The sequence below is a fragment of the Neolamprologus brichardi genome, chromosome 6 (assembly GCF_056152115.1).
Source record: "Neolamprologus brichardi isolate AB-2024 chromosome 6, ASM5615211v1, whole genome shotgun sequence".
In the NCBI taxonomy this organism is placed as follows: Eukaryota; Metazoa; Chordata; class Actinopteri; order Cichliformes; family Cichlidae; genus Neolamprologus; species Neolamprologus brichardi.
The window spans coordinates 29509784-29532158 of NC_142109.1; the positions used below are offsets into that span (position 1 = coordinate 29509784).

General features: G+C 40.0%; 2 protein-coding genes across 2 annotated transcripts; both read right to left on the minus strand.

The window, feature by feature from the left end:
* Position 1: 1 nt before the first annotated feature.
* bmerb1 (bMERB domain containing 1) lies at positions 2 to 13079 on the minus strand. Its single transcript, XM_006790627.3, has 6 exons — positions 12804 to 13079; positions 9122 to 9242; positions 7394 to 7467; positions 5300 to 5414; positions 2106 to 2188; positions 2 to 2005 (listed from the first exon to the last, which is right to left on the minus strand). Exons 1-6 carry the CDS (start codon positions 12889 to 12891, stop codon positions 1887 to 1889), a joined length of 600 nt encoding a protein of 199 aa, XP_006790690.2. The 5' UTR covers positions 12892 to 13079; the 3' UTR covers positions 2 to 1886.
* A 1035-nt stretch (positions 13080 to 14114) lies between these two features.
* On the minus strand, positions 14115 to 20882 carry LOC102800161 (mpv17-like protein). The gene is made up of 4 exons (XM_006790626.2): positions 19924 to 20882; positions 17728 to 17798; positions 17500 to 17529; positions 14115 to 16175 (listed from the first exon to the last, which is right to left on the minus strand). The coding sequence occupies exons 1-4, from the start codon at positions 20225 to 20227 to the stop codon at positions 15933 to 15935; spliced, it is 648 nt and encodes a 215-aa protein (XP_006790689.2). The 5' UTR covers positions 20228 to 20882; the 3' UTR covers positions 14115 to 15932.
* Between the last annotated feature and the right edge of the window lie 1493 nt (positions 20883 to 22375).

Here is a 22375-nt window from a genome sequence, read left to right on the forward strand (position 1 = left end):
GAAAGATGCTCTTTATTTAAACATATATGTACAGGTAGTTTCAGCTTATTTTCTGCATATTTGTTCAATACTTTGACATTAGGACCTTCATAAATCCACTACAACTACAGAATGCTAAGTTATCAGAACAAAGGTAAAGTGACAGAGAGCAACACTTTGCTTGACATGAGTCACACTAAAGTCCTAAATACACTCAAACACACACCATCTATTGGAGGCATTTACAGCAGAGTTGCATTCATTTCCTGGAGTTTATCATTTTTAAAAACGCAAGACTTAAGTTCAAAGGATGCATGTTGTTTCTCTGCAATATCCAGAATGATGATGAATGATGTCTCACTACCACAGTGAACTCTTCCTGGCAGCTGATGATGCAGATCTTAATATGGCCTCTGATGTGCTGATTTTGGGAGGTGGGTAAATGTGATGATGGAAGATCAAGTGTTGGCATATACAGGCATTAAAGTCATCATGAAAGGGGTTCCTGAAAACTATAAAGGTGAGTCATTAGGCTGGATGCTAGTTGGCACGCTCTATAAATTGTGTTGGAAAAAGTTTAGATGCATTTTTGTTCCAGTTTTATTCTACTACCATCTATAACATTTGATTTAGAGGACTCCCCAGAGCACCTCAAGATGTACATGGATTTATTTTTGCCATCTCAAAATTAATTAACTTTTCTCCCATCGTATTTTCATTTAAATGTTGTTCTGATATATAAGAGTTTTCTTTTGATCATTCTCGGTGATCTCACTCCAGATTGGATAGAGAAAACTGTCCTTTTGAAGACTTCTAGAAACATAATTGGACCTCTCCTACAGGACGCACATGGCTAACTAGCACTGAGCCTAATATGAGCTCATTTTTGATCTGGTTTCCACTGATGCCGTGCTGCGTAGAGCCTTTGAGAACCAGCTGACATTTCCACAGGTTTGAGAATGAACCAGATGTTATGTAGCAAAGGTTGGAGTAATTTCAGTGGGGTGGGGGGTACTGTGGACAGAATCTGCAGGTGAATAATCTCTATATTTCTTGTATCTCCACCCTGATGTTAGCGGTTTCAACTTCCGGCTTGGCAACAGTATTGTATCAGATTTTTGGCACTGACTTCAGTCTCTGTCATACAGAACCAGTTCAACACGGGCACTGGCAGCACGTCAGTGGAAAAGAGGCAACTTAGTTTGTTCAGCATTAAGTCTTTGTTTAATTTGTAAATGCCATAAGAATTAAACTGCTGTTTGATAATATTGCTCAGCACTTGTAGAAAAAATCATCCACCTGGCTCCCGCTCCTCATTAGCATATATAAATCAGTTTGCATAAGTCCCTTAACAGGGAGCCATATTGTTTTTCAGAGCCACTTGTGTTTGTCCCACCTGGGGAAAATGATAAAATGTAGCAACTGAGAGATTCACTGGTTGGATTTTAAGCACTAAATGAAGAATGAATACCCGTCGTCAGACATCAACTTTTCTCTTCCTGTCAGAGAACTCCAGCATTCAGTTCACTTTACGGACATTGTGCTTGTAGCTCTGCAGATGAGATCCATCCTCATTGAACCTGTCATGATGGAATTAACCAATCTGAAAACTGACTGAACAAATAAATCAACACTTTTAACATAGTTTTTATTTACAGTTCTCTTCACAGCTTCCTTTCCCTTTATTTCATGGTCTTGGTTAAAAGCTCCTTACTATAAAAGTTTCCCTTAAATACCGACCGGGGATCAGCTCCCAACCTCTTGCAAACTAAGCTACGACGCTGATACCTGAACAGTTTCGTGGTTGACTGTGACTCTCTGAGTAACAGGAAGTGATGTACGTCATGTCGTGTGATGTAAGTGCGGTGTCTGACACAGGGTCGGGGCCATAAGCAGGTTTGGGTCAGTTACATTACAGCACACTGGGTGGCTCCGCAGCAGTCCTTAATGATGGCCGCTCCTGACTTGGTGATGGATGGCTTGTTGGGAGGCGGCTCAGGGATTTGTCTCTTGGGCTTTGGAGGATCTTGTCGTAAAGGGAGAGGGGAAAAAAGAGACATAATCACATGCAATGCTCTTGTCTCTTTAAGATGGTGTGCATGAGTTATTTTTAATCTCTCACTCACTCTGTGTGACTTTGAGCTTCTGTTCCAGAGGCATCAGCTTCAGCCTGAGGAACTCCGCCATCTCTTTGTCCTCCTCCTTCTCCCTGAGGTGCAAAACATCCACATCTTAGTCTGAATGAAATTCAGAAAATGTCTGCTTTTATCTGACTGAAGCAGCACTACTGGACGGACTGACTGACTGGACAGCATGACTGCGCCACAGTTTTTGGTATTTTCAAAACTATTCATTTTCATTTTCAAAGCTAAACATCTGGGGGGGTGTTTTGTTTTAAGAGACTACCAACTTTTAAAATTCCTTCGTCTGTTCATTTCAAGCTCTGCATTTTTCTTCTTAATCTCTATTAAAGTGAGCACACATGCTTTACAGTTCAAGACAATCCTCATCTTATAGTGGGCCTTGGTGAAGCCTACTGTCTGAAACAACCAGGGTTTTTTTTTATTACTTTGAGCAACTACAGACTTATCTTTCATAAAAACAGGCTTTATCTCTGTTACCTTTCCCCTTCGTTTGTGCAGACTTTGATCTAACTGGCTGCCACGTGGTCAGTCAGAATCATATCAGGGTTATCCACTCCCACTGCCTACATACACCAGTGGAACATATTTACTTGTTTTGAAGCTTTGGAGTCAGTTCAGCTCCTTCCTGTCTTTATCCGAGTATGTATGAACACTTTCTGTCTCTTTCTATTCTATTTGTCGCTTTCTCCTTCTTGCCTCTTTTTCCCACTCTGTCAAAATCGCTTCTTTCACTCTTTTGACGTCCCTGTACTTGTCATGTTATCTTTCTGCTCACACTCTTCAGGTCATTCACTCTCCGCTCCTTCTGTCAGTCTTCCTTTTCAGACCTACCAACGTTTAACCCTTCACCTCTCAATCATCACCTCATCCTCCTAGATGCCAAAGTTTCCATGACTTTACTAATAATAATAATGGATTGGATTTATATAGCGCTTTTCAAGGCACCCATTCACTCTCGCATTCACACACTGGTGGAGGCAAGCTACAGTTGTCTCTTGGTTGTCTCTGTGGTTGTAGCCACAGCTGCCCTGGGGCAGACTGACAGAAGCAAGGCTGCCATATCGCGCCATCGGCCCCTCTGGCCAACACCAGTAGGCGGTAGGTGAAGTGTCTTGCCCAAGGACACAACAACCAGGACAGAGAGGCCAGGGATCGAACCGGTGGTTCAGATGCGCTTCCCAACCCCCTGAGCCACGGTCACCCAACTACATCAACTCCACCAGTATCTGGACTCGCACTAGTCCAAAAGAAATCTGTCAAATACAGTCCAGACCCGATCAGCTGACAGCTAAGCTGAGAATATTTTGAGCACCTCTTCCAGAACAGAGCTACGCTGCTAAACATGAATTACTGCTCAGTGAAATAATAATCCTTGGACTACAGTGGTCCTGAATTAACTATAATTAGTTTAGTAATAAAATGTAAGCTCTACTGAGCACATTTTATATATCTAATATTTCTGTTTTCAAAGCAGTCATGAGCTCTTGTAACCTGCAAACTGCAATAAAATATGAAGATGAAGAAATCAACAAATAATCCATTTTTTCTGTTAATTTCACTTTGAGGCGGAGGTCAGTTTTAAATATATTTAAAGACAAAAAGAGGCGAAGAAAGAAAACAGATTCTTGGCTGGAATACAGAAGCCAGGGAGGCATAATAAAAATGTTTTTCTGTCCTTCTCTGGTCTACATTCAGAGACGTTTTGGTCATCAGGATCTATAAATATGCTTTCATCCTTATTGAAGTACAAATTAAGATTATTATTAGGTTCTGTATCTGCTCTGTCTTTCAGACACTTAATCATGTATCTCACTAAATTATATTAGGAAGGAGCTTGCTCTGCACCCTTGTTGGCTACCATGGACTTCAAACACTCAACAAAATGACATCTGCTGACCTAAATGAGGATTTTTGTTTCAATATGCTTCCTCTAAACAAATTTATAGGAAATATAGAAACACACACTCGCCAGCCACGTCATCATTGACACCTTACTAGTAACATTATGGAACCTCTTTTGCCTTAACAACTTTAAAACAGTTGTTGTAGCACAACAAACAGCTTGTCATCATGATGCTCAGAGATTTTGGTCCACATTGACATGATGGCTTCACACATCCATGATGCTATCACATCCCAGGGGTGTTTTTTTGGACTGAGATCGGGTGACTGCAGAGACAATTTGAGTAAAGTTCAGGAAATCACGGTAAGCAACAATACTCGGGTGACGTGGCACTTTAAACCATGCTTAATTAGTACTAATGGCCCCGAAGTATCATAAAAATATCCCTCACATCATTACATAACCAGCAGCAGCCCAACTGACACACTGTAGCCTCAGATTCCTGCTCTTAGGTGACAGTAGTGGCCCCTGGTGTGGTCTTCTGCTGCTGCAGCTCATCTGCTTCAAGGTTCAATATGTTGTATGTTCACACATGTTCTTCAGCATAGTGTTGTAACAAGTTATTATTTGAATTACTTTCGCCTTCCTATGAGCCTAAAGCAGTCTGGCTATTGACCTCGGGCTTCAGCAAGGCATTTTGGATATCTTCTCAATAAACTCTAGAGATGTCTGTGGGGGAAAACTCCCAGTAGACCCAGTAGACTGTAAAATTAAAGATTTATCTTTGCAGCTCTGTTACCTGAAATTAAAGAGAACACACGGTTGGACTGATTTTGATAGAAGATAATCACTTTTAAGACCCTTTGGTTGTGACTCAGTACCGTCACAAAAAATGATTATAATGACACCGAAATAACCCAGAACAATCTGAAGGCACAGTTTCAAAATGAATCTTTTGAGTCCCACAGACATTTGTTCACGCTGTGATTTAAACCCATTATCTTGCCTATCTGAAAGTTATCTCTGTGTCACACTCTGTGGGTTATCTGGGGGAGCAGACAATGCAGAGCCACAGTCATCAGTCAGCCTCCCTCCCACACACACAGCTAAACACTGCTGTGATGATGAAGTGACCCCTGTTCGCCGTCTTCAGTCAAGTTCACATTCGCGCTACACATTTACTCTAATGAGTCTCCTTCCTGCTGTTTCTCAACTCTTCTATGAGGATCATATGAAGAAATAAACAGCCAGCGGTATCTGAGTAAACAGACAGTCAGCACACAGAGACGTCATCCCGTATATGAGCTGTGCTCAGAGCTTAGGAGGGCCGTACCTTAATCTCTCCACCTCGGCATCGTCGACCAGAAAATCCCTCTTCTGCACCAGTTTATGGATCTTCAGGATCAGTTCCTCTTCTCGCTGCCTGTGCTTCTTGGTTTTTTCTTTCTCTGGGGAGAAAACAAGGAAGAAAATAAGACGGACAGCAGCAACTCATCTGATGTCTACAGACCGACCCTACAGGAATGTCAGATTCTCTTTAACACTGAGTCACGTCACAAAACAGATCCTTAATTCTGACTCATGCATAATTTATAACAAATAAGGCACTCATTCAATTATGCAAATGTTCGTGAGCCTTCTTTTTGGTTTTGCTGGCTGAAGGATTAAGCATCTGCAAGCATCAGTATTGTCCTGCCTCAAAGAGCTAACCTTCACACTCCAAAGCACAGAATATACACTAACAGACCAAATCAGATGTATGTAAAAACAGAAAAGGACACATCGACACATGGCTGCAGAGGTAGGCTGTCTGGCAATGCTGATATCTAGGCTATTTGAGAAAAAGCGGATGAAAAATGACTGTTAAAACCAGCTTTTTCTAACATGGAGCAGTGCAGCTACAGAGCGAAGCTCCCAGGGGGCAGGACAGCCTGAAGGATGCACGGGTTAGACACATAATCCAAAGTCAGAGGAGCAGGCGCAGGAGAGGTAGCTGGGTCTGTCACATGACTCCTTTTGTCCTGGAGTGGAGTAATGGGATACCAGAACCCCCATAACAGCATACACAACACTTTTGGCACAAGGGAATGTCAGTGAGATTTTACAGGACAGTGCAGACTAGGTGGCAAGTGGACAAAATAAAAGGAACACTATGTTATAATGTGATCCTATTAATAATTTATGTGATAAGAAAGTAACATATCTTCTCTCCTATGAATTAAAGCTAGAAAAAAATAAAACACACCTCAACTCAAGACACTTTTTTCTTGCGCAGCCTTCTATGTTGATCAATGTTGGCAAAACTAGTTATATACTACTCTTTATCTGATTTACGTTTGTGCTGTACTTCAGTTACTTCTTCCAAAGGGGGCTATTTGACTGATTTGGTTTCTTGTTTCTTAGCCGCATTCCCAAAGAAGTAATTCTGTCAGAGGTGAGTCCGAGCCCATTAAAAGGGATTATTTTTTAAGTCTATCTGGATCTCAATATTGAAGATTCCTTATAAATTTTCCACAAATACACAAGGAATTTAAATGAGAAAATTCTTTAAAAAAACACATCAAACTAGTCGAGAACCAGATTCCCTTCAAGGATTTACTTCATTCAAGCTGCGGGAAAAATTTAGCCTTCACACAGGTTAAATTAGAACTACGCATGCTGGATGTGTTACTGTATTGTCAGGGTGTTTCTGTTATTTCGTATATGCTGCTGGGTTGTCAAAGTGGTAAAATAAAATCCAGGCAGCGTTTGACAGGTCAGTCCTGATCCTCATGTGTGCATCCTTGAACACGACACCAGCCCCTCCTGCACACACACACTGACACACACTGACACATGATGTACATGCGCTCAGAGGAGGCGTGTTTTCCTGCTGTTGCCAGGTTCTCTCTATGCATAGCCTCATGTACGCATTTGGGTTGCTATGTGCGATGCAGCTGACGTCAGTCAGCCACTTCAGCACATTCTCGCTGCATTTCTGATACAGGCAACGCTGGAAGTGACTGTAGGCTAATATTTGATTCCGTTTTTGCACAATGAAAACATGCAGGCAGTAAATGAGTGTTTACTGAAATTCATTTTAGACTCTTTGCCTGGAAAACCTCCCTCAGCTTGTGTTTCCTTCAAAGTGATGATGCATGGATGTTTATGTGTTTGTGAGTGTGTGTATGCTCTCCCTCATAACTTCACTGTGTCCCTGGGACTTACAAATAATCCTGCGTCGTTTATTGTTACGACACGTCCTATAAATCAGTGTGATACTCGCATAGCCAATAGGCCTCCTGTGAGCTGCACTTTCTATCAAAAGATCTATTTTTGGTCAAGTCTAAACAGAGAGTGTGGACAGTTCTGCATGCAGAGGAACAACTGTGAGTTCTTTATCGCCTGATTTTGATGCAGAATTTCCATGAGTGACTGTTAATTGTACCTGGTACTGCAACAATCTGCCTTAGCTCCTGCTTTAAACTCATGATGTCTTTGCAGAGCTGAATGTCATCCATCCTGAAAAGATAAAAGGGAGAAATAAAAGTAAAGCGCTGGCTTCCATCAGATTACAGACAAACTGATATTATTAGCTGCTTCCACTTCTATTTCGGACATATTTATCTGATTGACATGACGTCAGGCAGACCTACACTGTATAATAAGAAATCCTGAAGAAAATAAATAATAATCTGATGTAGAGGAGCTGGATAATTAGTTTGAAGGATTTTCTAATCTAACAAGCGGAGCTTTTTTATATTAAGTCTTTATGAGGTGAAGAATTTAGCTTTCTGCAACTAATTTTCTGACTTTATCTCTAAAGCTGCCAATTTCCGAACCTGCCATTTTATCAGCTTTGCTACACAAAAACGATTGCCACAATTTCCTCAAGCACAACACACAGTACAACACAGAGTCTTCACATCACTTCTCTTGATATAAAAAGCCATTCAAAACACATTCAGTTAACAAACATTTTAAAAAGCGAGCCCACCAAAGCACTCTGAATGGTTTTTATTATTCAGAATAAATTACCCACATTCAATTCATTTCTGTCACAGAACTTATTAATTCATTAGCAAACAGTTTCAGTGTTAATCTCTAAATAATCACCAATAGCTGGATGTTGTTGAATAAACTCCGCTCTTGTTCTTGTCATTAAGACTTCATAGCCTCGAGCTCACACATCAGGAGTGTGTTAAGTGTGTCGAGACGGAAAACACACAACGACAAAAAAAAAATCAATCATGCATGCTCTCTGTGCTTCCTGTAGCCCTCATGTCTCACCCTTGGGGCCTTGGCATTTTCCCTTTTTATTCCCTAAATCCCTGTGTGTGTGCGTGTGTGTGTGTGTGTGGAGCAGATTTAATTCTCCTTGTGATAGATCAGGACGATGACTCATCCGCAGCCTCCTGCCTCCTTCCTCCTCCTCCCTGCATGTATCCCAGTTGCTGTGTTTTACACCTCCCTCCTTCTCCTTTCTCCCCTCCTAGATCCCTCGCTCTGTATATCTCCCTCCTCTGCCTTGTGTTTTACGCTCTCATCGGTATTAGTAGATTCCAGCAACCTTTGACACGCCATCTGCTACTTGGTGTGTCTGTGCCTGCACGTGAGGACGGACAGCAGAGAGATAACCATAAGCAGCATGGTGGCCTAATTAAGCCCTGCAAGTGGGCTTTTTATTACAGTGCAACGCTGTGGGATTTTTTAAATCTTTATCAGCTTCATCTGATACTTCGACCATCACTGGGCAGATACTAAACATGCAGTTACCCCCCAAAATACACGGTTCATTGGTGAGAAATGTGGATATAGTTTTGCACAAAAATAAACAAAGCCTTGTATTTCCATTTTTAGTTTTAAAACGATACAATGAGCGGGTATATAATGCTGTTAAAACTTCTTTTTCAGCAGTGATCTATAATCCTTAAGCTTAGCGGCCAGTGAGTCCATCAGTGATGACTCATTCAGCTGCTACATGCATGTCCAGCCCTCAGAATAATCAATGGACAAATCAACAGCTTCCCTAAATATTGAGCAGCAAGCTTAATGTATGTGTGAAGGAAGTAACACGCATGCATTTGTGTTGTATTAAGAGTATCAACTGTGTCTCGGTTAAAAAAAACTCAAAAAAAGGCGAACCTCTGGTCTCAGAAAAAACACAGACACTCACATGAAGCGCAGCTCTGACTCTCTGCGCACCAGGACTTCCCGCAGGCGTTGGATACGAGCCATCTCCACCTCGATCTCCTCTGGAGACATCGTGCTCTCTGCCATTGACACATCTGAGTGACCTGAGAGGAAGAGGGAGGGAAGACAAACAGAGGAAAAACAATGCAATAAAAGAAGACAGACCTACAAGACATTCTTGAACCATAGTTTTATTCACTCTGGACACTCCTTCACAGTTCAACCATGCCTGCTTGGTTTAAATTACAGAGAACAAGTACTACACATGGCTTACTTCCAGTGGAAGTCTAATTAAAGCTCTAAAATGTAAATTCCTCATTCCTTTGATTTGATGTCACATGTGCATTGGAAAGTTCACTCCTTTCGTTTCATCCTTGAAAACTTTCTCATACCGTCACCTCACTTCTCACCTCCTCTCGGTGTGACATGTCATATCACTGCACCCAAGAGCATGATATTTGGTGAGAAAGAGGTGTGGGTAATTGAGTTAGGTGATCTGAAGTTTAAAATCAAAGCAGTGCTTCAGCCATAAATTACAGATTTTTTTTCTGAAAGCTCCCAATCGCCCATAAGAAAGGAATTAACCAGGAATATATCACAAGTATTTTCCAAAGAGACAGAAAAAGTACTTTCAGCACGGACCGATGACCAGCTGTGGCTTCTCGTTGATTTCTTCCCAAGCTGGAACTGACCTCACACTCCATCTCTGCCAGTAACATGCAGAAACATTGCAGCTACTATACAGACAGACCACTTATTGCACTCGTCAATGCACCGACCACAAAAATGCCGCAACACCTGATGAAGCGGCTCGGCATACGGACAGCAGCATAAATCCAGCCAATGTGGAAAACCTATCTATGTTCTGTGTGTGTGAAAGTGTTTAGCACTGTGGTGTGCTGATTCCCTCCTCAGAAGAGAAAGCCTGGTTCACCAAGGCTTTGACAAAGGGACCAATGAAGAACTTTACAAAGTTGCATTATGGAAAGTGTTGTACCTGGCTGAAGGGGAGCTCGGTGTAAAGTAAACAAAGATTTTTTTTTTACTGCTAATTATGCAAAGCTACTCTAGTAGGATGGATTAATAAACATACTAAGCTGGAAATTACATAAAAGTATTGTTATGATAAAAATACTATTGCGTAAAAGTGTCTCAGAAGACAGTTATATAGTGTACTTTACTCGATCTTCTCATATAAATACTCACTTCTCCATATGGAAATTACAAGTATTCTAAGTGTCTGTCTTTCCTTCTTCCCACTCAGGGTGTGAAGTGATGCCAGGACAACAGGACATAATGTCCAGACTACAGATGCCACGTCACAATACACCTGATTAAACAGTTATTTGCGTCTATAACACACTCTGACGCATGATTTATTCAAAGTATGTACGGTAATATTAGAGGGTCGGGATCAGCCCTCCGTCCTCCTGCAGCAACACTAACTGCAGTGTGCGTTTGTGATACTTTTCATGGATGCTTGCTGAGGATGGAGCTGACTCACCACAGCAGACAGAAGTCTGCACAGGAGGGCGCACTTTGTTTGTGCCTTGCTGATGTTGAATCACCATCTGACACGTCTGCTGACAAAAGACGCAGTTGCGAAAGTTTGCATCAGCAAGATACGAACTAAAGTTTTACACGCGTTTCCTCTATCTCCTCTTTTTTTTTTTACTGTTTCTTGCTTTTTCCTCGCACGTTCCTCTTCCTCGCTTACAGCCACGTGTTCATCATCAATAACACCAAGCTGCATTAGGTCCTGACCAGACCATTAAAAGTGGCAAAGTGCCAGCTCAATAATGTCTTAACAGCTCTCTCTGAACCCAACATGCCGCTAACACCTACTGAGCACTAAAAACACTATAAGTAATTAAATGCTAATATAATTAAAAGTGGCGCTTTCCTTTAGAGACAGGTAAGGTTAACAACAAAATCAGAGGGAAGTTTTGCTCCTCACATTGCCAGCCAATGTAAACCACACCTGAACTACCCCAGTTTCACTAAAACTAACTGGCTCATTGGTGTACTTCAAGATTATGACTTAATGAGGCTAAAACAACCCTGGGAGTCAGGATCGTGTGTACTGCAGCAGCCACATGGGGTTTAACAACAGGGAAATGTCAGTGCCTGTATGACATCAAATGCAGACACCCTCTGACACATGCTGCAGTCACACTGTACACACTGCTGCTGGACCACACCCCCCTCCAGTGGGAAAAAAAGAAGAAAAAAAAACATATGGTGGGCATAAAATAGAAAGTGCAAGGCAAACACGTGTGCTATTTGCCTAATAGATGGACACAAACCTGCAGGGAGCTGCCTTTGTTGTACCTATGTGTTGTTTTCTGCCTGTATGTTTGTCTTTGTAGCAGAAAGAGAACGAGAGAGCGAGAGAGCAATGGCTGGATCTGTTTCTAAAAATATCCTCTGCATTTTCTTCTCAGACTTAATCTGGAAGTTTCTTCACACACTACTCCCCTGTGATGATGATGACTGGAATCAGGAGGGACACTTCTTAAGTCTCTTATATTTCTCTAGCTTCGTCATTCAGCGACGTCACTAAAACACTTTTTATCACACGAGAAGGGGACAAAATAACAGAAACATTTAAGACGATGTAAACAAACTCTGTTTTTGCTGCTTTATGCCCATCCCGAAGCTTTGCGTTTGAATGATTTCATTTGATCATGACTGTGCATTAAAATCCAAATCAGCATTAAAACTAAACAACCATTTCATTTTATCATCTAACATGCGTGGTATTGACTAAAGATGAAATCCATTAGGCATGTGACATAAAAATAGATTAATCAATCATCTAACAACCATGAATGCCAAGCAAATATTTGATTGATTCTGGCTTTCCATGGGGAGGATTTTCCTCTTTTTTTCATATCACTTTAATTTGAATAGATTTTCATCAGTTGCTGAAGAAAAAAAAGCTATCTGAAGAGGAGACAGAGCTCTGAGCTACTTCAGACACTACTTAATAAATGAGAAAGTGTGCATTTTATATGCAGCAAATAAGACAGGATCTTGTGATGTTGAATTTAATGTCTTGTTTGGCGTTTTTGCAGCTTATGCTCTATTATCACAACAACAAATTAGCCTTAATTTGTTGTTGTTATATTTATTATTGGTACTTGTGAGTCTCACCAACACAGCTACGCAAAATGAATCCCATAAATAATCACTGAAAGTGGGGAATAGAGTTAATAACAACATTTTTTAAAGCTGCCTCTTGAGCCCTTTCATATAGATATACGTACACTGATTAGAGCAGAGGAGCAGGGTGATCACTCAGAGCTAGTGCTCCTGCTGCATCTTATCACCTCACAATCAAATAACCACAAGTTTGCAAATGCGCTGCGTCCGAGACCTTTAGTGGTTAAAATTCATTAACAAAGGGCGCAATATGCTACCCACGGTTTGCACATAAGGGACGTAATACGCTTTTTAGTACCAAGGCAGCGCTATTGATCCCATCCCAAACCTTTTGTGAGTCACGCTTTAACCATTTAAACTCTAAGTGCTGACTGGGCATCCTGACAGCGAAACACACACTGAAGAAAAGCTGAGACCATAGCTGCCCGTTTCCCGCCACACACCTCCCGTTTTTGTCTTTATTCCCTTTTATTTTATTGTTTTTCGTTGACGACGCTCACCTTTGTCCGTTGTCCACGCCGTTTCCGACACAGCTCCGTAGCTCCTGAGCGCGCGCTCGGTGTCCGATATAGATTTCTTCAGTTCCATGTCGGTGGAGTGCACGCGCGCCGAAACCGAGAAACGATGTCGTCCTTCTGCGTCTCGTCTCTGAGTCTGTGCGACCTTTCAGATAAGTCAAATTTCACCCGGTGACAAGGCTCCAGCGACCCGAGACGTTGAGCATCTTTATTCGAGGTTTCAAGTCCTTCGTGTGGCTGGAGAGGATGTAGAGAGCATGCGCAGTGCGGCCAGGAATGTAAAGGCTGGGAGACACCCACTATCACCGAGAACGCATTGAGAGAAGAGGGAAAAATAAATTAAAAAATAAAACACACAACCTAATCTAAATATTTACCTATGTTTTATTTAGTAATTGAAATTTCATATATATACAATTATATATACAAATTTATTTATGTTTCTTCTTCCACTAATCCGTCTTTCGCAAATGCAGGCTTTCCACTGAATAGAAGTGCGCGCGCATACACACTAATAAATAAATATATATATATATATATATATATATATATATATATATGAACAACGCTGTCATTTTATTGAAATATTTTTATTATTCTGCTTTTTCAGCTATTTTGTTACTCGTTATGATGAACTTAGTGAACTGTTGTAATAAATCCGTTTCCCAACTTAAGGGATAAGTAAGGATACGTTATCTGAAAACAATAGGCCCACTAATTTTCATAGTAAACATTAATGTTTTTGATGATTGTATTCAGTGTATTGCAAGTTAATGTCTCTGGTGTCTCTGGTGAGAGCGCTTCAACAATTTGTCTCCTTAGGCTTTTCTTTGACTCACATGCATATAAAACTGACAACTTCACACAGTTGGTCAGTTTGCTTTACGGAAAATCAGGCAAACATCTTTTTGAACAATCTGTTACAAATTTAGAAACCACTTTAATGGAAAAAAGGAAGCTTCATTGTTTAAGTTTACTAACTTGCAAAAGTGCGTACAAAGGCTATAGAGTTCAACTATGAGTGGGAAGTGCTTTATATACAAGCTTTGATTGACATATTCTCAAAATACTTGTAGTCCATCTAAATGGCAAGTAATCCATAGGAGGGATTTTCCTCTTGAACTCAAGCCAAAACAAACAAAAGGCACCTTTTGTGAAGAAACCTGTGAGGCTATTGACCATTGTTCTGTTGTAGGTACAAGACCAAGCTCATTAATGTCCATTTCACTTGTGTAGCTACAATGGTGTTCTCACTGTGCTCAGTAAAAAGAAAAAAATCCAACAATAAATTAATGACATTTTTTCGATTTATTCAACAATAAATATTATTACTATATTTCCAGCGGTTAGTGCAGAAGTAATTAGATGAGTTTTCACAGTCAACAGCAGCCCTTTGTGCTCTGTGACAACAAAACCAGTAAAAACAGAAGGTTTTGACTGTGGAAAAATAGCAAAGAAACATTTGGACATTTCAGCTCCAGGGTATCAGCACACATACAGTCAGGAAATCGGAAGTTATTATTAAGAAACATACACTCCAATCTCTGATAAAAGATACAGTAGTGATTAAAATGTTTTTCTTTACCTCAGATCCAGCAGTGCTTCATATATTAATATGTTATTAACAGCACTAATTTCGCCTTGTGAGACAGATGAAATGTTATAGCCACACACACTCAGAATGAATATGTAATCGCAAACTGTATTTTAGGCTCAAACGTACCAAAAACGCTCTCCATAAATTCCAGTAGTACATGGAAACAGAAAGAAAAAGTTAATTATCTGTGTGAAACAGAAAAGAGAAGTATGCCATTAAAGTCTATATATAACATAACAAACTGCTGTACTCTAGCTGCACTCGATTTATAAAAGCCAGAGGCGTCTGATTTAACATGTTTTATGCAGGCAAGTTCTATAAAGTATCTATAAAGTAATATTTATAGAGATGGTTGAGCCCATGCGATGGTATAATATTAACAAAGGTTACAAAAACAGGCAGGCAACATTTCTTCCTTTCAAGTAAATGAATGTTTGAGACAAGCTTTCCCAGTTTTTATTAGACCAACACGGCATAACCCATAACTTTCTCAGTACTGCATATTAAATAGTGAAATGACGATGACTGAAAATGTGCAAATCAAAACTGTGTTTTCAGATCTGTTTTAGTGCTGATTACATTTTTCTTGTGCTTGAATGGATTCATACTGTGCACTCAGTTCATTAGCATTCTTATGTAAAAATGATTCACCTATAAATTGATAATACAAACATATAAAACAATATCACATATTGTTGGTACTAGAGGTGTCATGATAGATGTTATTCATAATAACAGTGATATTTAAAACTGAAATTATGATAATTTTGTGGTTGTTATTACTTTCATGTTTGTACAGCTATTCCTACAAACTTTGTTGTTGCTTTAGTTTTATTTTTGTTGATGTTTTTTATGGATTTTGTAATAATATCAGTGAATTATTTTGACCATGAAAATCATGCGAGGTAAAAATCGTACATTGTGACAATCCTAACTGGTACCTGGGTATGTCGGTACATCATGTACTAAAATGTAAACTGGAAACATTTGGGATATTTCTTAGCGATCAGGCACTCTTTCAGCCAAAGATGAAAGGTTAAGCTGAGATTTAAATGTTTAAAATGCGACTCAAATCATCATTAATTAAAATTCTAAGCTAATAAATTAGCTGCCAGTGTCCACATGGTGGAAATCGTTTGTACACTATTCAGTTTTTCACTTTGGTGCAAATCAAGCAAATCAAGTTAATTTTTTTTTTAAAAAAAGGACCTTACTTGTGGAACAAACACAAGATGGCATTAATAAAAATGAACAAAAGAGCCGATGGTCATAGTCACTGTGGTATGGAAGGATAGATCCGAATGTTTTCCCACAGAGCTAATATACTGCATAAATAATAAAATATTCTGCATATACATTCAAGATGCTGGAATTTTTTTCAGCACTTTCACTCTTATCTCACCGAGTCTTCGACCTGTGACCTTGGCAGTGTTAGTGTAACATCAGCTGAGTTAGACCGCAGTCCACTAGTCCAGCTGACGTTCTGTCGCCTTCCATAAAAGCGACTGACTCTGCTACTGTGTGGGTTTACATGGTCTTGCCCCTTTGCTGGGGGCATCCACCTTGTCTTCTGGGTCTACTTTCTCTTTAGTGTATTCGGCATCATCTTCTTTATGAGGGAACATCCACGCCAGCGCAGCACCAGCTGTGCCGTCACCGGTCTGACGTGAGAAGCACAAGAAAGTGGCCCAGATGAAGGCACAGCAGCCAGTGAAGGTGGTCCGCACATACAGAGGCACCAAGGCAAAGTTCAGAAACTGAGAGAAATTGAGATAACAGCATATCGTCATCACTATTATGTCATAAATGTCTACTGATTGCTATTTAACACAGTGGTATGGATAGCAACTGGAGGGTAAAAGGTGTGGACAATGACCCAATACAGTACGTAAGAAACACAGAAAAACACTTCCCCAGATACGTATTTAGCCTTTATTTTTTTAGCCTTTATTGGATAGAGAGGGTGTAGATAGACAGTAAAGTGGGGAGAGAGAGGGGAAGACATGCAGCTAAGGGCTAAGGGTTTGATTCAAACCCGGTCCTACTGGTCATACAGCATATCGTCGCTTGCTCACCCACTGAGCCCACCGCCATTTTTGAAGGTGAGATTGATTTTTGTGATACTACAGGATATTTTATTTCTGTTTTTACTTCATAGTTTCATAGTAATAAGCTATCATTTTACAATCCTGTGTTTTGATTCATGTTTCTGCTGCTAATGCAGTACAATGAACTGTAACTTTATTGTGGTATTTGACTTAGGTTTCTTCTCTGGTTTTCATGGAGTTTTTTGGATGCCCATTTAGCTGGGTTTTCTGTTTAAGTTTCAGTTTCTACTTTGAGTTTATTACTTGTGCTAAGTGTCTTCAGTGATTCCCCTCTCAGTTCTCTCCTTTGCCTCATCCTTTAATGCTAATGCATTTGTCCTCCTTGTTCCCCCGTCTCTGTCTTCGTGTTTAGTGTGAGCCTTCATTTCTCCACATTTACCTTTTTGTCTTTTGGTTATTTCTTAAGCTTTGTTTTTCTTCATGTGTTACTTCCTACCTTGGCATTGTCCTTATTTTTTGTTATGTCTAAACCTGAACCTTCATGTGCCCCTTGCTCTGCTGATCTCACTGTATGGACTTTGATAGTTCAAATGTAGCAAAGCAGATCATTGAATCAGAGTCAGAATACTGTTTCCCAGAGAAAAATACGTGGTCACAGTTGCTCCAAGACAGTAACAAAAGTTACCAGCTAAATTAACATAAATAATGCAATACATTACAAAGTTACAAAATACAACAAAAATAGCTGTAATACATACAAATAGCTCTAATTATAAATAACTAGTACATTACATAAAATTAAATGCTTTTGGTTGACATTGAGCTGTCCCTCTTATTATACTGTACTTACTCAGAATATGTAACATTTTAAATAAATGATGCTCAGGTCACTTTGTTTAGCCACTAAAAAATGTGTGTAAAAATGTTTTTATATATACCCTTCGTCCCTGAACTTTATTGCACAATTACTCTACATAGCTTCACCCAATTATATTAATGGACATAAGGTGATGATGATGATGCTGATATTTACCTGCATGAATGGCCAGAACATTAGCCCTGTCTGAGAAGAGAGATACAAACAAAGCACAAAATAAGAACTAGAAAACATAATCAGAAGAGCACCTAATAAACGGTTTGTACCAATAAGACTGCGGATGTTTGGGATTTGAGCACTCAACACATTGGACTCTTCTGCTTTGAAACAGGTACTGTTAACTGTCACGACTTTAGAAAATAACAGCCTGTGTCTGTGACTCACCTTATAAGTATTCAGGAATTTTTCTCTCCAGTCTTCCAAGATGTCTTCTTTGCCCTCCAAGAAACTGACACCTGGAGGCACATGAGATTTGACTGATTTATAGGCAGTGCAGGAAGACCAATGCAGTTTGTACAGTATAAACATATTAAATAATCATGTCATGTTTTTTGAAGATCTTGATAAACATAGCCACATTTGAAACAAAAATTAGTACAATAACCCAGTGTACACTGTTTTCCACTATCATTATAGAGTTTATGAAGCTTATGCGCAAGTTCAATGAGGATGTAATCACTTATCTGCCTGCCTCCCTGTGTGTTCAGCTGCTTTTCTGTTTTCTACACGACTACTGCTTCCCTGTACCGTCAATCTCAATACTGACGTCATTACTCTAGTCCAGTCATTTTCTCACCGGCCTTCTTTTGCCAATCAGCCTCTGCTTTGCATGTTTTAAATCTCTGTTCCCACAGAACCCACCTCTACCCCATCTTGTTTAAACCCCTCAGCCAGAACTCTATTAAAGCTTCTGTATTCATTTTCACCATCAGCAGCGTTTAGACTCCGGGGCATGCTGTCCTAAATCATATCTCTGCTGGGATTTCATTCTGGCATGATGGGTCATCTGAGTCTAATCCATACATTAATACATTAAATATAAAAAAATAAAAAAATACATTAATTTCTGTATCTCAATTTTTAAGGATTCAACTGTTTCCACATTTGAAGTGAGTCAAATAGATCCATGTTAGGTCGTTTAAGTGTTTAACTAAACGTGCTGGTCTGGCTTTAAAAAATCCATCCATCTCCATTTCTGAATAAATTCTTTAATCTGTCTTGCATGTATTGGTTATTATTCCCTAACAAAAAAGGGAAAATATTAATTTTACTATACTATCTTGATTCTAGTTCATTTTTAATTTAACTTTCAATAGTTAATAAATAACACCGATTATTCCACTTTCAACATTTAAGGTTATAGTTATAAAATCTGTAGTTTTTTTGAGCAGTAGAAGTAATTTTAGAGAAGAAGTTACAAAAGAAAGGTTTTGTGACAGACTGCAATAACAAGTTCTGATAAATTTATACCAGCAATATTGCTGTATATTGTTATGATTGTATCTGAGTGGATTGGAGCCTTACTGACACTTCTGGAACTCATGAAAGCACAAGCTACACAATAGCTTATTGTGAAAATACCGCCCGAGTCCACAACAACTTTTGCTCAGCAGTAATGAATACTGTAAAACAACTGAGCTGCTCTGCTCTGCTGAATAAAACCATTTCTACGGTACCCCCCAAAAAATCTTTTCCCCCTGCATTATGTCTCGACATCAGCACATACTGGGGAACATAAACACTAAAATCAGGGGGGTTTTGTGGCTTGTAATGAGCCATTCTAGGGGAGTGACTACATACAAGAACTCAAATGGTCTGCATGTTAAAGAAAATTCTAATCAATTTCCTGTTATTTTTAGTCATTTGATGAACAAAAATGTATTTTGCAAGGAAAATTACAACCCGCTTATAATCTTATTTGTACATTCTGGAGGATTTCTTTTGAGCTCTGGATGAATAATAAAAATCTAATTAAATCTAGCAAAAAAGTATGCTATTCTGATTTCATTTTTCACATTTGTATTATTTTCAGTATTTGTTTTCCATTTAATCTGACTTGGCTCTCCTTTTCTGCTTGCTTAAGTCTTTGTTCATCCGATTATTTTTAATTAAATGTTATTTAAGTCTTTGACTCGACTCTCAAAGCTGTAATCATAAGCTTTGACAGCAGATATGTCAAATGTTTAAATAAGCATGTGTTCTTTGATTAGTTTTTTTTTTTGTGGATTTATTATTAAAAACTTGCTAGGATTGAGATCCCTTTGTAATACGTGTTCTGATAGGGAGGAATTTTATCACTTCCCATTTAAAGTAAACCACTGTAATGAAGCAATATCTGCTGGCAGTATCAGTCGTAGTCCGCCCAGTTAGTGGTAATAATCCACTCCTTCATGTCTTTCACTTGACCTCTGCTCGTCTGTGTCACGAGACAAGGAACAAGCGGTGATATTACGCCACATGAAAGGAGCCCAGAGAGGGCATGGGTCTGGTTACAAATGGACAGAGAGGCGATCAGCTGTGAGATTAACCATTAACCGCCGTCAGAAATCCTCCAGCCTGTGCCTCCCACAGCCCACCGACCTGTGTAGAAGACACTGGTGGCGAGGGGCGCCGCCGTCGTCTGGTCCAGGAACAGCTTCCTCATCACCATCCCGATAGAGTTCCCGGGAAATCTCCTCTCCAGGAAACGCATCCAGAAGAAATTGAAGTTGCCATGGAAACTAAACGCGACCACCGCGACGTTCCGTGTTTGTCTCCACTCGATGGTCTCCCTCCCGGAGAACCACTGGTGGACGAAGTCCCCCCCGGCGAACAGGCAGCCGTACAGTGTCACGTTGGTAACCCACGGAAAGCGACGAACATGTCTTAAAAACAGCTTTAGCATTATTTTAGCTGCCGTTACCCCGTGAAGTGAAAATAAAAACCTATTTCAAATCCTTTTAACCACAAAACGACTGACTGTGATGTGCTAGCTAAACGCGTATCTTCACTCTCTCCACATAACAGTATTCACCTACCACCGAGTCTTTACGTTTCTCGTGTAATTTACGCTATAAAAACACAAAATCATTGCTAGGATACTTGCTTGGCAAACACCATACAGCTGTAACTGGTGACTGGACTGACAGCCGGCGCAAAGATAGCTTCCTTTTGCTTAAATTTACTACGCCCCCCTTTTACGTGAAAAACAGAAGCAGCGTTGAAGGGGCGGGGCAGGAACGTCCAGAGGAATTTGTCCGCTTCACCGCGAGGATCTTACCTCAAGTGACGCTTTTATGAACAACCAGACCGTGAAGTGCGAAGGCTTCTCTGTCAAATAATGTCTTCTTTACATCATGGCAAGGCTAATAGATCCAGCATCTCAAGGGCCACAGATCAAAGAGTCGACTTCAAATCTAAATCTTCTCTGCACAAAATCACTGGCAGTAGTGACAGGGTCCGTTCAGGGGGCTATAATAACACAGGCTACCAAGGACAGAGATTACAACTGTGTTTTTCAGTTGTAGTCACAGTGGCGAAATAAGAATATTATTATATATATATTTTGTATTTTAAATACGTAACGGCGGTACATGTATTCCGTTACTCCCCAACACTGATTATTATTCTGTATAATAACTGCCTTTTTGGGGTACTTTAATTATATCTTTATGTTTAAACCTTTCTACTACAACATAAGCAGGTTTATGACTTTCACCACTTTGTAAACCTGTTATTCATTAACAGTGTTGGGGAGTAACGGAATACATGTACCGCCGTTAGGTATTTAAAATACAAAATATGAGTAACTGTATTTCGTTACAGTTACCGTTTAAAAGGGTGGTATTTAGAATACAGTTACTTTGTTGAAATAAATGGATTACACGGCGGTACTTCCCTGTTTCATATTGTCACAGGTGAGGACTGTTTGGGTTTTGTTTGACAGCTATGTTCTGTTGTTCCAGGCGGCAGCGTTACGGTTGCCATGGTTACAGGGTGCCGCTCTCTCTCTGCGTGTTTCCTGGGTGAGAGAGCGCCTTTTTGTTGTTGTTGTGCTAAGCTAATAGGCAGAATGCTACAGGTATAGCTCTAAAGAATGTAGCATCATAGGCAGTGTAGTCGGGTGCTGCAGTGAGAATGGACTGCCATACCCATTATGTGTCTGTGAGCGAGGGAGGGAGAAAAAGGAAAAGTACGAGCTGTCATCAAGCAAAAACAGGAGCTGGAAGCATGTAAATATAATAATAACCACTGCAGCCAAGAAGAGTGCCTGACGAGCCCAGCTGTAAGTAAGCTATTAAGACTCGACAGTACACGTGTTCGTGTTTTCCTCCAAAAACAATAAGTTCCGTTGGAGCAGCCTTTCAACGCCTCTCTCTGTCTCTCGCAAGCAAAGTTGACCCAGACAACAAAGTAAAGCTATTTTTCGGCTACGAGCCCGACACAGAACCCACCGTATTAGCCAGAGGTCCCTTTACTACGGTTCGGAGCCGCGGACCTTCAGTAACAGTAATAAATCACAGCAATAGTACATTCACATAGTTGTAAACAGCATGATAATATATTAAGTAATCCAAAGTATTCAGAATACGTTACTCTCATTGAGTAACGTAACGGAATACGTTACAGAATACATTTTGGGGCATGTATTCTGTATTCTGTAATGGAATACATTTTAAAAGTAACCTTCCCAACACTGATAATAATACTGGATCATGATTATTATCCATGAAGGTTCAATTCACTTCAATTTTATTTATATAGCGCCAAATCACAACAAAAGTCGCCTCAAGGCGCTTCATAGGTACAGAGAAAAACCCAACAATCATCTGACCCCCTATGAGCAGGCTCAGGGAGGGGCAGCCATCTGCTGCGACCGTTAGCTGAAGGCTTTTCAGCGAGTTTTTAGGACATCCTGATAATAATGAATTACAGTAGTCCAGCCTGGAAGTAATAAATGCATGAACTAGTTTTTCAGTGTCACTAAGAGACAGGATATTTCTAACTTTAGAGATGTTGCGCAAATGGAAGAAAGCAGTCTTACATAATTGTT

Coding starts and splice junctions, on each gene's coding strand:
- bmerb1 (XM_006790627.3), bottom strand. CDS start 12,891: ATGGAACTGAAGAAATCTATATCGGACACCGAGCGCGCGCTCAGGAGC. Junction 9,243..12,803: donor GGCGTGGACAACGGACAAAG/GTGAGCGTCGTC, acceptor TCTTCCTCTCAG/GTCACTCAGATGTGTCAATG. Junction 7,468..9,121: donor GAGTCAGAGCTGCGCTTCAT/GTGAGTGTCTGT, acceptor TTATCTTTTCAG/GATGGATGACATTCAGCTCT.
- LOC102800161 (XM_006790626.2), bottom strand. CDS start 20,227: ATGCTAAAGCTGTTTTTAAGACATGTTCGTCGCTTTCCGTGGGTTACC. Junction 17,530..17,727: donor AATTCCTGAATACTTATAAG/GTGAGTCACAGA, acceptor CTCTCTTCTCAG/ACAGGGCTAATGTTCTGGCC. Junction 16,176..17,499: donor TGTTCTGGCCATTCATGCAG/GTAAATATCAGC, acceptor AATTTCTCTCAG/TTTCTGAACTTTGCCTTGGT.